Consider the following 14794-nt stretch of genomic DNA (forward strand, 5'->3'; position numbering starts at 1 on the left):
AATGTAAGATAAGAATTTTGTCAGTTCCCCTTCAGAGTGCCTGAAGACAAATGACTTTGAGAATGAGATCAGATGTGACAGCGAAAGAAAAAACAAAAAAAAATGTAAAGAGACAGAACTTTACAGAGGCTGAGCAGCCAGTTCCTTATTTGAAGTTTCATTTCATCCATTTATTTTTCCTAAAATAAATTCAATACACCTGATTAGCATCAACAGAATTGAGAAAGACTGATTATTCTGATCTCAGTTGAAAACATGCAGAGTCAGTAACTGTAGGTGTGTAGCAGAGTCTCACTGTGTCATTAGCAGATGTAGTAGTAGGCAGTAATTTGAGAACCACAAATTATGTCAATTGGCTTTTTTTGACGTACTAAGACCTGATGTCAAAATGCATTTTCTTATGAGATGCTCGTTAAAATGGCACACACTTGCTGATGTGAGTCTTTTTAACAGCTTGTGTGCAGATAGTTAAGGAAGTCACTGTAGTAAGTGTAAAGTACTGACCTGCTAAAATAAACCCACAGACCAGCAAGGCACGAATTATCTCTAAGGTCAAAGTCTTATGTTCTGTCTTTTTCACAGTTCTGGTGATTTGCCAGACTATACGCTGATGTTATGTGGAAGAAGATGACGTGTGGGCGACTCTACCACTTTTTGTTCTTTTATGTGTGTAATAAAATAATTTAAATATTGTTAGTTATTTTGTCTCTTTGCAGCCAGTTGAAGCAACTTCTACAACTAATCCTTAAAACTCAACAGTGTCCTCTGACTCCCTTAACAACAGAGCACTGATGGACACATTGATGAGCACTAAGATCCTCACCCACACTAGCACATGGATGATAAACAGTGATGGTTTCTTTCACAAATGGATCACTTGAAGTGGTGCAGGAAATGACATCAGTAGATTGTATGAAGTTGCTCAGCCACCATACATGTCCCTCTCAGGCTTGTGAGGTTAATGCTCTTTATTGTTTTATTAGTGATTTTGAGTGCAGAACTTCACACATATTTATTGCCCAGCTTGTGGTAGTCTGGCTACAGTGGCATGGTAATGTGTTTGTGAGGAACTATGAAAGGCAGGACAAAAGTGCAACCAGTTATCAATACATCTGTGAAAAGTGCCAGAAGCTTTACTCACCTCATTCAACACAGCCCTCTAAAGCAAGCTATACTCACATCACCAGATAACAACTGTCAAAACATGTTAAGCTAACTAACATGTTGCCATCACTGTCAGCATGTGGTCCAGCCCATCAGTCAATCTTCCCTATCTACCTCCCCTTAACACTTTATCTACAGCATCAGCAGCCGACACCGTCGGCGAACAACATGCTAACTAACACTAATCAGCTGACATGCTAGCCAACAGTAACCAGCTAACACGTCAGCTAACAACATGCAAGCTAACAATAACAGTTTACACCAAAAGCTGACAAAATGCAAGCTAACAATGTCAACTAACACCATCAGCTAACAACTGCAAGCTAACAATAACAGCTTACACCATCAGCTGACAATATACAAGCTAACAATAACAGCTTACACCATCAGCTGACAATATACAAGCTAACAATAACAGCTAATAACATGTGTGCTAACAATGTGCTAGCACATAATAACCAGCTAACATTCAAGGATATAATATTATTAAGATAGATACAATGTAACTGGATCCATGAAAAGCTTTGGTCATTAAATGTTAATTTAAAATGCTTGTGCTCTTTCCCAGTGAAAATGTCTTCAATCTATTAAACCCAGTGCACTGCATAGTAGTGTTTCTTTCACAAACCAGAAAAAGTTTACAGTTCCTGTGCAGTTGATGAGAGTAGAGGAAGTATTGCCAGGAAGCAGATGAATGTTGTTAGGTGTGGCGTGTGAGTAAAGAGGTCTAGTCTGAATCTTTTGTGTAACTGTCATTGTGAGTGATACTTAAAATTCACATGCAGAAAATGGCCTGTGCTCAGTCTGACATCTCTGGCCTGTTTCTACTGGGTCTCTTCAGTCTTCAAATGTCTTTACACTTTTACACACAGAGGATGTTATGACCTGATGTAAGGCAGAGGAGGAAGACAGGGTTTTTGTTTGAAAGCTGTAACTTTATAGAATGTAACCTTGAATTCTTATGTCTGCTTAATGCATTTCCTCTGTCCCAAGAGTCAGTTGACCTTCTGACATAAACTCATGTTTAGGTCCCAGAGCCAAGACTCTGGCTCTTAGCTTTATCTTTAGTAATCATTTAGCTCACTCTCAGTTTCAGTCTGGCCCCTTGTGAAAGTGGCACAAGCTGTTTGGCCTCCCATATCGCACTGTCCCTCTGCTCTTATTTAGCTCAGGGGATTACTGAGCCAACTTGAGCAGGATTAATGGAGGAGAAGGAATTCCTTTTGTACAGTGAGAGCAGGAAATAAACTGTGGAGGGTGCAGGAGTAATGCATTTGACATTTCACATACGTTTAATTTATAATCTCAAACCCTGCTCTACAAACTGCGTTTTGCAACTTCTTAAATGCCCATTATCTTTATGGAGGACCCTGTATCTGTGTTGAACAGCATTAACTCAGCCTCTCACTGGTTTCACCTGGCTCCACATTAATCTCAGGCGTGATTTTCTGAAGAGTGCAGCCTGTCATGTTATCATCTCCTCTACTATGGCTTAATCTTTGCATAGTGGTTTGGCTGAACCATTACGAAGGTATATAGGGTTGAGGTGCTTATATGTGGTCATGTACTTAAAAGGAAATGCTGTGTGAAAAGTGTGACGATAAATAGCTTGATATCAGTCACCTAAATCACAAGTGCTGTGTGTGAAATACTGACCCTGATCAGCAGCTTACACAGGACACAAAACCATTCATCTGTTTTTCAAGGGAATGCATAGGCATTTGTACATTCATTTGTGTATTTAAGGTAACTCTCCAAATGTTCGTGTGGGATACGTGATGCATCTGTGGGTTAATTAATATCCGGAAAAGGACAAGGCTCATGGACAGTTGCATTCCCAGCCTTTTTTATTGGTCTCTAAACAAATTAGAGGGAGACAAAAACACTAGAGCTGAGCTTTGTTATTGAATTACATCTGACATGCTCCCCTGAGAGTATAATTCACAGGATACTAAAAGGCTCGGGCGAACTACAACATGAGCAAATTAGTTTGTTTTGTACTTATCTCGTAACAGAACCGCTGGAAGGGGAAGGGGATTTAGAAGCGGTTTGCCAAAGTAGCGTGTTACAAAGATTATACCCATGGCTGTGGTCGTGTATTGTCCTTCATGGAGATTTAATGTGCTTAACTTAGGTTTTCTTTTTTTTTCCTCCATCTTAACTCTGTTGTGACAAACATGAAATATGTCCCTTTACAGGCACAGTTGTCTTTTTTATGTGTGGCCTGAGAGCAAGGGTCGGTTATTTGAAATATGATAAGGAGAAAGAATAAGTGTGGCACTGACATGGATGGGGAATAGAGGGTTGTGATAACAGTATCCAAGCTCGTCAGTTTGTGCCAAGGGAAATCCTTCACATGAAACTTTCCAAAGCAGGCCTAATTTATGGTCACATGACATGTACATGCCTGTACACAATAAAAATTTAAAAATATTTTATTTAAAAATAACCTTAAATGGGAAGACTGAATGCTTATATCTGCGTGGAAAGTACATAGCTGGAGCCTGGAAGTAGTTAGCTTAGCTTAGTTTAGCATAAAGACTGGAAGCAAACAGCTAGCCTAAATGACAGTTATTGGATTTAGGAGAAGTTAGGTGAAGGCCCACTAATTGCATTACAAAGTGCTTGACAGACAGATAAACAATTGTTCATCAAGTAATGGTCACTAACTCCTTAGAAATTGTTATTTTTCCATCCTGTTTCTTGGACAGAGACAAGCTAACATGTTAGCTGTTTCCTCTTTTTTTCCAGTCTTTTGCTAAGCTAAGCTAATTTGTGACTGGCTATTACACATTTACCGCATTTGTAGCTAGATGAGAAAGTCAGTGTCATTCTCATGTCTGGATGGTTAACAGAATTTATGAAACCGCTTGCTTGCTACTCTTAACAATAATGAAAGGTTATGGTTTTCTTGGGAGGTAATGTGCCTGACTATTTCTTGACCAGACACAGTGACTTCCTGGTTGCCTCACAAGCTGTTTCCCCCGCTTCTACTTTTTGTGCTAATCAGCTCCCGCCTCTAGCTCTACACTCAATGGACAGACATGGAAGTGATAAAGATCTTGTCACCTAAGTCACGTCAAGCTAGCAAATAAACATGTTTCCCAAAATGTTGAACTATTCCTTTAAGGCAAACTGGAAAATCTAACCAGAGATTTGGTCAAGTTTGCATGTAGCTGCACCTAAAAAGGTAAAAAGATTGTTTTTATCTTGAGCACGTCACATTAAGAAGCTTAGGTTCCAGCTGGTAGAGGGAAACTGTACTGAAGCAGTGTTGGACTTGAGGCTTTGCTTGTGTTTTGACTACAAGATCCAGTTCATGTTCATGCTAGCTTAATCTCATTGTGAGATATTGAACTTGCTGCACATTTTTCTTCTTCCGGCTTTGACCTTTTTTTGACCAAGAAAAGTAAAAATAAAAAATATTTTAGTTCATTTTTCATGTGAAGATTACGACCACACCAATTGTGTTCCTCTTGTTTCCCGTGCAGAAGCAGCAGCTCGATAAGGACGCACGGCTCCTCGTAGATTAGTGATCTTTTCCACATGTGAGGCTCGTGCTGTGGCACAATGTTATCATCAAGGAGACAGAGTTTCTTAAAGTAACCGGGGGTAGGCACGGATCTGTGTGGAAACATTAATCCTCTCAGTGGTCGTGGACTCGTGGGCTAGCTGAGCCAACATCTCCTGCAAGGTGATTTCACTGACTGTGTTTCCTCTTTGAGGTTTCCTGTGGTGAAAGCAATTGTGATGTTGTTGCTATGAGGAGACAACACTCAGTTTCTAAGGAAACACTCGAAACAGAGAGTGCACAGGCCTCATTTGCAACACCACAGGCAAATTTGCTAGTCACACTGACTGCAGCCCTCCTTCATGAGAATGCTGTCAAACTGCGCAGTTTCATTGGTGACTAGCCACTCTAGCTCTTTCCTATGTGTCTGCATGTGTCTGTGGTTGTGATATCATCTGTGTATGTTAGAGGTGCTTCAGCACTGTCGTTTGAGCTCAATTGTTTTAAACTTTGATTTGATTTGTCAGTCTGGCAGTCAGAGAGGAAATGAGCCATAGCCTGGTCTGACCTGCCTTCTTTTCTTGTAACAAAACTTCAGAAGGTAGCTAAAGAAAGAGGTAAAAACCTGTCAAGCTCTGGCGCCTCATGGACACGCTGTTCATTTCCGTTCTGGTCTGAGTGTCAGCCGCAAAGATGTTTCAGCTTTACGCTTGTGAAACAGTAAGACAGCATGTTCACATCCCAAGATGAAAGCCCGTTTCTCTTTTGTTTCACTCCTCGTCACGTCTAATACCATAGGTAGTGAGCCACACCTGTCTGTTTCCTTTATGTGAAGAATAAACTATGTGAAATGAATGTGAAAGAGGCCACAATCATGTCAACATGTTGACTCCCTTCCTATGTGGGTGGTCAAGGCAGGAAGCAGGCCCGGTATTCACTCTCAACACTAGCAGAGACGCACAAAGCTTAGTCACAGTTTCCACGCTTGTTCATTAAGTGGCTGCTCCTGGCACTGGAACAATATCTTACTGGAGACGCTGTGCTGATAGCAGCGATGTGCAGGCCAACCTGCAGCCAGTAAAGGGGATGTTTCTCATACTGCAGGGCCGGAGGAGGAAGTGGAATAGCAGAGATGATTTTATCTTATTTTGATGGTAATTTGAAGCTAGCATTGCTGTTCTTGTGAGTAGCAGCGGTCAAACTTAGATCCGGTTTGTCGCTGTGTGCCAGATACAGTCCAACGCTCCATACTGCAGTCTAATAATAGGCCTATGACAGATCACAGGACTTACAGTCAGGGAGAAATTTGTCTCCCAAATTGAGCTTTGAGTCTTCATTATCTGCCTGCAGTCTGAATTACACGCCAGACTCTCACCCCACTGACAGCGTTCTAATGAGGATTTTGGACCAAGCTCCACATTTTATCTCCAGCTGCCCACTAGAGCAGATTAGAACAAAAAACTGGTTTGTGATGTCAGGTGTCTTACTCACAGTCTGTTTGCATTTGTTTGTTCGGTGTGTTACCCTGCGAGGATGAGAAAGCTGAGCCATGTGATCGTAATGAGCGCACGGATGGTGTGTTTTGTCACCACTGCTGCACTCCCCTTGTGGTTTTACCTGATTCGCTCGCTGATTTGATCTTTCATGACAGACAAAATATTTGCCTGTTTGCTGCCTCATATTCAAGTGGCCAAGACGTTGCTTTGCATTCATGATAAAATGTTGATTTTTAAATGTGTTTTTTAAGTCATTCATGAACTCACTGACTTTGTTGCATGCTGCGCTGGGCTTTAACATGTGTTTAAAATAAAATGTGTCCCACCAGAGCGGGAAGTGTGTCTTGCCAATATAGGCAACAAACACAATAAAACACTATCCATGTGTTCAACACAACAAGCATCACAAATCATCAGCAGTTTACTGTATGTGCAGAGGTTCATTCAGTTTATTGAAATCATGGGGACATTGCCTGCACATGGTATAAAGCATCCCTTGTGTATGTTTTTGCTTACCAGAGATGTTTTCCAGCATCATCCAGATTAACAGTATTATACAGAGCATCTCATGATATTTGTTGGTGACCTGCAGAACAATATTTATGTCTGTTCCCACTCGTTTTGGGGCTTGTTTTTGACGCTATGAACATATTTCTGAGAGTGTCAGGTGAATGAAGGCAACACCAATCATTCAAGTTGGTATTTGTTTTGTGCAGGAATCCTCTTCTCCACGCTGGTGTTTGGGCCAGCCTGTGGCTTCATCCTCGGCTCCCTCTGCACTAAGTTCTATGTGGACGCTGTCTTCATTGACACCAGTGAGTTTACTCTCTCTCTTCAGTGTTTTTTCAAGCGTTTCTCTGTGCTTGAGGTGTGCTGACTTCTGCTGTGTCTCTCACCAGGTAAGCTGGGCATCACTCCAGATGACCCGCGGTGGATCGGGGCCTGGTGGGCAGGCTTCCTCCTGTGCGGTGCCTTACTCTTCTGCTCAGCTCTTCTCATGTTTGGCTTCCCTCAGTCACTGCCGACCAGGGAGCGAGAGGAGGGGGCCGACAGTGAGCAGGTTATGCTTCCTCCCTCTCTCAATTCAGACTACGAGACTCCTAAGTCCAGCAACGGGGTGGTATGCAACCACGAGCCTGCCAACAGCCCCACCTGCTGTCAGCAACTCAGGGGTGAGTGTGCAGCATCCTGGACTGTACTGTACTGCAGTGTTGCCATGCAAAGAAAATTCACATGCTGTAAATGTAAAAACCTTTTAAAATACAGGATATATATTGATGAATGTATTTTCTATATTTCTATATAAGAATTAAAATGTTAAACTATAAGTTTATTGGAATTGGTCTAAAATGGGTAGAAGCTAGAAGCGGTGAGACCAGCTCAGTGTATAAGAATTATTCAGCTCCTTTTAATTAAATAAAAGTAGTTATACCACAATGAAAAATACCATGCTGAAAATGTTATTCAAATAAAAGTGTTAGTGGCAAAATTTACTGTACTCATTATGCAGATTATCCCCAGTCATTATTATATATATATATATTACTGTAGTATTATTACTGTTGATGCATTAACTAGTATACTAGTAATACTGTTCATTGCTCTGGCAAGCAATTTGTTTATTATTTGTGTTATTTGATCACTAAACTAATTTAATCAAGTGCCAAAAAGACACAACAACAACAACAACAACAAGAGAGTCACGTTTGTGCTGCTAATCATCATGCTTGGATGTTCATGGTCGATTCCTCCTTACTTCTTCACCACTAGTGATCCCCAAGGTGACCAAGCACCTCCTGTCGAACCCGGTGTTCACCTGCATCATCCTGGCGGCCTGCATGGAGATCGCAGTCGTGGCTGGCTTTGCAGCCTTTCTGGGGAAATACCTCGAGCAGCAGTTCAACCTCACCACCACCTCTGCAAACCAGCTGCTAGGTGTGTGTTCACACAGCGCTCACTCACATGCACGGGAGCGTATGTGTATAACGATATAACAAACGCGTTTTGGCACCGCTTTATTTTTAAGGGATGACAGCCATTCCGTGCGCATGTCTGGGGATCTTCATGGGCGGCCTGCTGGTGAAGAAGCTGAACTTGTCGGCGCTGGGAGCCATCCGCATGGCCATGCTGGTCAACCTGATCTCCACCGCCTGCTACGTCTCCTTCCTGTTCCTGGGCTGTGACACCGGTCCTGTCGCAGGAGTGACGGTCCCATACGCCAACAGGTAAGAGAGAGAGAGAATATGTGGCGGCCATTTGTATTTAAAGTTGAACACACGGTGAGGCTATATTTCTGAGATGAAGAAAAAACGCATTTACTTTTTTCTTACAATAAACAATATTCAAGCCATAAGTAGACATTTCTTTGTTTTAAGGAGTTTACAACCCAAAAAAGTTGGCAACCACTGGCTTAGAGAAGTATTATTCTGTTATATAAATATATGTTTAACTAGTTAAAGTGACTTCATCAGTGAGCGCAACGTAGTCACGCTGTCTGAAACTTCTCTGGTCTCACTTCTTGGATAACTGGTCTTATGATGGACTGGATTTTCCAGTTTAGCTGCTACAGAGTATTTATGTAAAATAAGAAGAAATAGTTGATCCCTGAAAACCAGTGAGTTTTTATAACCTATATCATGAAAGGAATGTGAAGGTTTGTGCCCTGTCATAAGGATCCAGTTATTCTAATAAATAAAAATGTGCTGTGAAAAGCTGCTGCCAAGGTTAGAGGACTTTATTAGAGTTGAAGTGCTGATGGTCTAAATGTGTTAATAAAAATTCTTATCACTGCCAGTCATTGGGCCGCAGTGGGCTTACTTTTTATTCAAACAACTTTGTGTCATCTCATGGACTCTATAAAAGATTTTCTATTCAGAAAGTGACCTCGTGTTGCTCAGGGCTGCGCAGACTGAATACGAATGCAACAGACCTCACTGAATCGCCCTCCAGTCCTCTGAAAGAGTTTAGGGCCAAATTATTATTCAACAGGACATGTTTTTGAGGTTAATAATGATTAACTGGTAGACTGTAACTACTGGCTGATTTACATACAGACAGAGGCGCTTATTAATTTTTTTTTGCAGGAGCTGGGAATTAGATTTTTGAGGAATATGAATATGTTTTATATGAAAATGTTTTCTGTTTAACAAAATAAGGCAAGCTTTTCAAAATGCAAACTCTATGAAGGAAAAATGATGATGGAAAAATCTAAATTTTTGTCAAATTCAGACTTTTCCATCATTCAAACTGTAAATTTCTAATTCAATTGATTGATTCATTGTCAGCTTGTTGTTATTATATGTTGTCATAATTATTTATAGTGCAACACAACTAAAGCTGCAACAATTATTCAATTAATTGATTATTCAATTGATAAATAGTTAATCAGCAACAATTCTGGAATTCGGTCAAGTGTTTTGTTTTCATTTTTGAAAGCAGAAATGGAAAATTAAACTAAGTATCCTGTTAAGATTTATTTATCAGACATCAGAAACATGTTGTTATTGACATTTTTTACGGATCAAATGGTTAATCTGTTCATCAAAAAATACTCTGTAGATCAATTGATAATGAAAATGTCATGGTCAACAGATTATGACACACACACACACACACCTAATCATATGACATAGTTATTCATTTGGCTTTAAGACAGTAAATGCTTACGATTAACAGAGAAGATGAATAAGAAGAATTTCCATTACAGGGGTTTTCACAGATCCAGTTAAATAGTATTCATTTTCATCCTTTATGAGTCCAGGGTACAGATACTTGACCGGTGTTAAGGTTTGATACCCAGCTGGATTGTTGCCTTTATTTCTTGTCATTTCAGTGTGAAAGCAGTATTTTGTCTGTATGGTGGTCCTGTAGAAATACTGACTTTAGGCCTTCACTGCTTTTCCATGTGGTAGCCTGAACCCAGCCTGCTCCAGAAGAGGTTTAGCTGTGCAGTGCAGTTTCCATGGAGATGTTAAAATTGGACCAGAGGCCCATAGTATCAGTGATAAAGGGCTGAGAGTGCTTCTTCGATTTTGTTTGTGCCTCATACGGATATAGTTGGTACTTCCAGCGGGAGAGGATGCTCAGCTTTCTCTATGTATCTCTGTTCAGGACTCTGCAGGTGGGCGAGAAGCCAGAAGCTCAGTGCATCAGTCACTGCAACTGCTTCACCTCCTCCATCAGCCCCGTGTGTGGCTCCAACGGCGTCACCTACCTGTCTGCCTGCTTCGCCGGCTGCACCCGCACAGGCGGCGTTGAGACCACATCGAGGATCTCTCAGGTTCTTACCCTAAGACCAGCTTCTGATAGGAATCAGTAAAGAAAAATCACAGTCTTACTGAGGGATAGTTATCCTCCTGATTGCACCACAGAAGAACTACTAAACCAACTGCAGATGACGCAAACTTTTCTTTGAATTCATTAAGATGTTCTGTATACTTTGATATGAAAGTTCAAAGTAAAAGAGTCACAGTATTTCATAGTTCTGTCGTCAGCTATCACATGCTGGGCAATCAAGTTTTACTGTGGTTCTTTGGAGATCAGATGCCGACTGCAGATTAGTGTCCTCTATATTCAAATCACATGCAGAGAGAATTTCTCTCAGCTCAGCAGCACAAAATGTCACTGTTACTGTTGTCTCGCTGCTGCAGTTACAGCAGTTTAATTTTATTGCTTTTAAAGTGCTGAAATCAAGCACAGATCACTGAGCAGTTCTGTTGCCGCGAGGCGTTCCTCCAAATGTGGAAAAAAAAAGTGAAAATAAGTTGTTTTCCCTGTAATTTGATTTCTTGTGTTTGTTCAAACGGGTCTTGAATGGTCTTTTGCCCTCCGCAGAACCTGACTGGATGCGCTTGTGTGTCTGCTGAGACTGAATTCGCGACAGCGGTTCCAGGCAAATGTCCGACGCCAGGCTGCCAGGAGGCTTTCCTCATCTTCCTGTGTGTGATCTGTGCTTGCAGCCTGGTGGGAGCCATGGCCCAGACGCCCTCTGTTATCATCCTAATCAGGTCTGTTTGTGGATGGAAACCTATGTGTGTGTGTGTGTGTGTGCGTGCGTGCGTGCGTGCGTGCGTGCGTGCGTGCGTGCGTGCGTGTGTGTGCAGCACCAAATCGTTTGTGAGCACAGAATCTAAAAGGAAAACAAAACATAATCACTTATTCTACCTGCTTTTCTTGAAGGACTGTGAGCCCTGAGCTGAAATCATACGCACTCGGAGTGTTGTTTCTTTTGCTACGACTCCTCGGTAAGTACTTTTATCAAAGATGACTTCCTAATTTTAGATGCTATGGGTCTGTCTCAGTATTCACACTTGTTGCATTTGCTACTGTGGAAGACTGATTCACTAGAACTCGACCTCAGATGCTTCCTTCGTTATATGTATCTCCAAATAGAGAAGAAACAAATCAGATCAATGGCACACATTACTGTTGATGACAGTGGAAAAACAAAAGCACGTCCAGCTGTGGGAGGAGTAATGAGATTAAGTCTAAATTGAGTTATCCAGGCATGCTGGTAAACTATATGCAAAAGGGACCAAACGTGATATTATTTTGAATGAATCCTGTCTTTTGGAAGTGTTTAGGAAAGGAGGAGCATAATTCTCAAATCACTGATAAAAAGTATATTTAATATTCATGATCACGTCAGTGTGACTTACATCCAGATAGAGCGAGGCCAGCTGTTTCCCTGTGTCCAGGCTTGATGCTAAGCTAAGCTTACCCGCTGCTGAATAATGTACATATATGAGCGAGACACCAATCTTAACATCTCACTCTTGGTAAGAAATATCAAAAATGTCAAACTACTCCTTTAAGAATGATTTGAACTTTAATGTTTTAAAGTCAGTGTGTAACTGTAGAGTGGTTATATAAGCTTCATTTGATCAGGTCGTCTCATTTAGGCCAGTTAAAAGTTTAAAACCAGCCAGTGGGATGAGACGTTCACATTCTAAAATTCTCTGTAATTCATTTCATTTATAAGGTGAAAAGTAGTGAAAGACAGACTTCTAAGGTTCGGTATTTACCCTGGGGGGGGTAACGGGAGGTAAACAGTCTCTCCTCTGGTGGGTCATGCTTTTAAACTTGAGAAGAGAAATTTTATATGAAGCAATTAGTGTTTGGGTACAGTGCACGTCCGTCATGTCAAGAAAAGAAAGAGAGAAATCAGTAAAAGAAAGAAACTGGCCAACTATTGAATTGTTATTGACCTAGAATGCACATAAAGTCGTTTTTCTAGTCTTTAAAGCTGTCGTGGAATCAGAGTCTGTGGCCTCATCAGTGTTTCTGTTTGCAGGATTCATCCCCCCTCCTCTGATCTTTGGCGCTGGCATCGACTCCACTTGCCTTTTCTGGAGCTCGGACTGCGGCGATAAGGGCGCTTGCCTGCTGTACGACAACGTAGCTTACAGGCATCTGTACGTGAGCCTCGCCATCATTCTGAAGGGCATCGCCTTCCTCCTCTACACCACCACATGGTATTGCTTACGCAGGAACTACAAGAAGTACATCAAAGGCCACGAGTGCCACATGTCGCCGGCTGAGTTTTACCCGTCTCTCACAGACGGCCCCAAACTAGTGGACAGGACAAAGTTTATATACAATCTAGAGGACCATGAGTTTTGCGAAAATATGGAGTCAGTTTTATAGTTCGTAGCGCAAGCAAAGGACAATGTGGACATTCTCTCAAAGGACTATTTTATGATTTTATTCTTCTTTTCTTGAAAGAATAAAATGTTTTTTGATAAAGGCAATCTATTTAATGGCCCTTTTCAGGTCACAGGAGATGTGGCTCTCCACTGTGCTCCACGTGCTCGCTAAACTGTCGAAAGGGTCCATTTTAGTCGTTTACGTATCAGCGAGGTGTTGTCCTGTGTTGACGTGGTGGTAGAAGACGACTACAGTACTGTCTGGCCCAGTCCTAGTTGATTATTAGTGAGTGGACATGATGCTACCACAACTATAGTTGCCATATTGTTTTAGGTCTGTCATGATTCCAGTGATCTGTGTGAAAAATGACAGTTTCCTTTCAGTCAGTGCACTGTGTGTTCTGTCTGTCGCTCTCTCAAAAAGAGATTTTTGTGGTAAAAAACAAAAAAAAGTTTGGGTGGTTCTTCAGTTATTCATATTTAAAAGTTGCCAAGTGTTTACAGACTAATAGTTCATCAGTTAATGCATTTTATGTCAATGCAGAGAAGAGGACGGGGGTTATTATAGTGGCCTATTAGATGTTTTAACTGTCAGAAAATCACGTCTAATAACTTTAAACAAGCTGGTGTTTTCACGTCATCGTGCACTGTTCAGTTTGTCGTCCTCTTGCTGGATCACAGGCACTGTTCTTCATACTGTTTAGACTAGACTGAGGTCTTGTCTCATAGGTGCAAATGTGCAATTCACATCTGATACGTCCATGTTTATCACTAGTTGTGTGTTAGACTGCAGGTTTGTTTTTCACGATAGCAGTTTTGTTTCATTTCCATGTTTTGTTTTTGCATCTGCAGCCTAATATGTCTTAATAAGGGATTGTTCAGTGAGACTGTTAATTATGTTTTCTGTTGACTTTTGCACCTAGTGAAAGAGCAAAGAAAGAAAATCAAGAGTAATATTTCTTTGTGTTTTGACATTCAAGTAAAAGAAATGAGGAGTAATATATTTGTTTCATTAGGCCCAGAATGTTTAATTAGACAGTTTATGAGAGGAGAGTATAGATTATATATGATCTCATTGTCTGAGATGTTTGTGTCTGATGCCACAGAAGATTTGGGACAATTCATAGTGATGATGAGTATGTTGCATTATTGGGGCAAAACCAAAAAAGAAAAAACATAAACTGTGTCTCCAAACCTGTAATATCTGGGGTTGAAATTTACAGAAATGCTACATTACAGAGCGCGTGTCAAACAAAGTGAACACAGAGAACACATTGAATTTATTCCCGGACACGTCTTCAGCCCAGCCCGGCGCATACAACCTACAGCTCCACTGATCTCTCTGCAGTTACAGTTTTGACATTGTCCCTTTTCTTACACTTTTTGTATGGCAGCATATCATTTATTTTACTCTGGAAATAAATTATTTTTCAGAAAATAGATTCCAATTTGAGTGTTTTTGCTTCCTTTGTATGTCGGCTTTGTCGTTTTTAGACAGCAGCTGTGGTTTGGTTTGGTTTTCTTCTGTCAGAGGCAGCTTACGCCAAACAAAATTCAAAAAGTCACAAAACAAAGATGAAAACGGACGATTCAGTTGAAGAAGGGGCATGGGCATGCGGAAACCAAACCTGTATGAAGAATTCAAATAAACCAACCCATAGCATATAAAACAAATGCATTAAATTGAAGTATGACGCTGGATGTTGCTGCTGTTCCTCTGTCACATTACACATGGACATGAAAGCATTATAGTAAATATCACTGATTGTACAATTAGTACATTTTTACTAACAAAGTATTTTCATCTGTTTTGAAATATATTGGCATCGTCTGGTGAACTGTGAACTGAATTTTCGGCTCCTGCATATTGAAAGATTGACATCCAAGAGGATAATACAAACATATTTTATGATAAACACTCTGTGAATGAATACTCTGCTTTGATACACAGATATACATGTTTTATATGATTACCTTTT

At 40.8% G+C, this 14794-nt stretch overlaps 1 protein-coding gene across 1 annotated transcript in view; it reads left to right on the forward strand.

Moving 5' to 3' along the window:
- Window positions 1–14257, forward strand: part of slco3a1a (solute carrier organic anion transporter family member 3A1a) — a 35912-nt gene extending 21655 nt beyond the window's left edge. Inside the window, exons 3-10 of the mRNA XM_070972785.1 lie at window positions 6888–6986; window positions 7071–7343; window positions 7942–8106; window positions 8198–8396; window positions 10282–10450; window positions 11005–11177; window positions 11350–11414; window positions 12464–14257. Of these exons, the coding sequence (XP_070828886.1) occupies window positions 6888–6986; window positions 7071–7343; window positions 7942–8106; window positions 8198–8396; window positions 10282–10450; window positions 11005–11177; window positions 11350–11414; window positions 12464–12816 (1496 nt within the window). The 3' untranslated portion in view covers window positions 12817–14257. The remainder of the gene's footprint in view (window positions 1–6887; window positions 6987–7070; window positions 7344–7941; window positions 8107–8197; window positions 8397–10281; window positions 10451–11004; window positions 11178–11349; window positions 11415–12463) is intronic.
- The last annotated feature ends 537 nt before the right edge of the window (window positions 14258–14794 follow it).

Source organism: Chaetodon trifascialis, chromosome 10 (assembly GCF_039877785.1).
Source record: "Chaetodon trifascialis isolate fChaTrf1 chromosome 10, fChaTrf1.hap1, whole genome shotgun sequence".
Classification (NCBI taxonomy): domain Eukaryota; kingdom Metazoa; phylum Chordata; class Actinopteri; order Chaetodontiformes; family Chaetodontidae; genus Chaetodon; species Chaetodon trifascialis.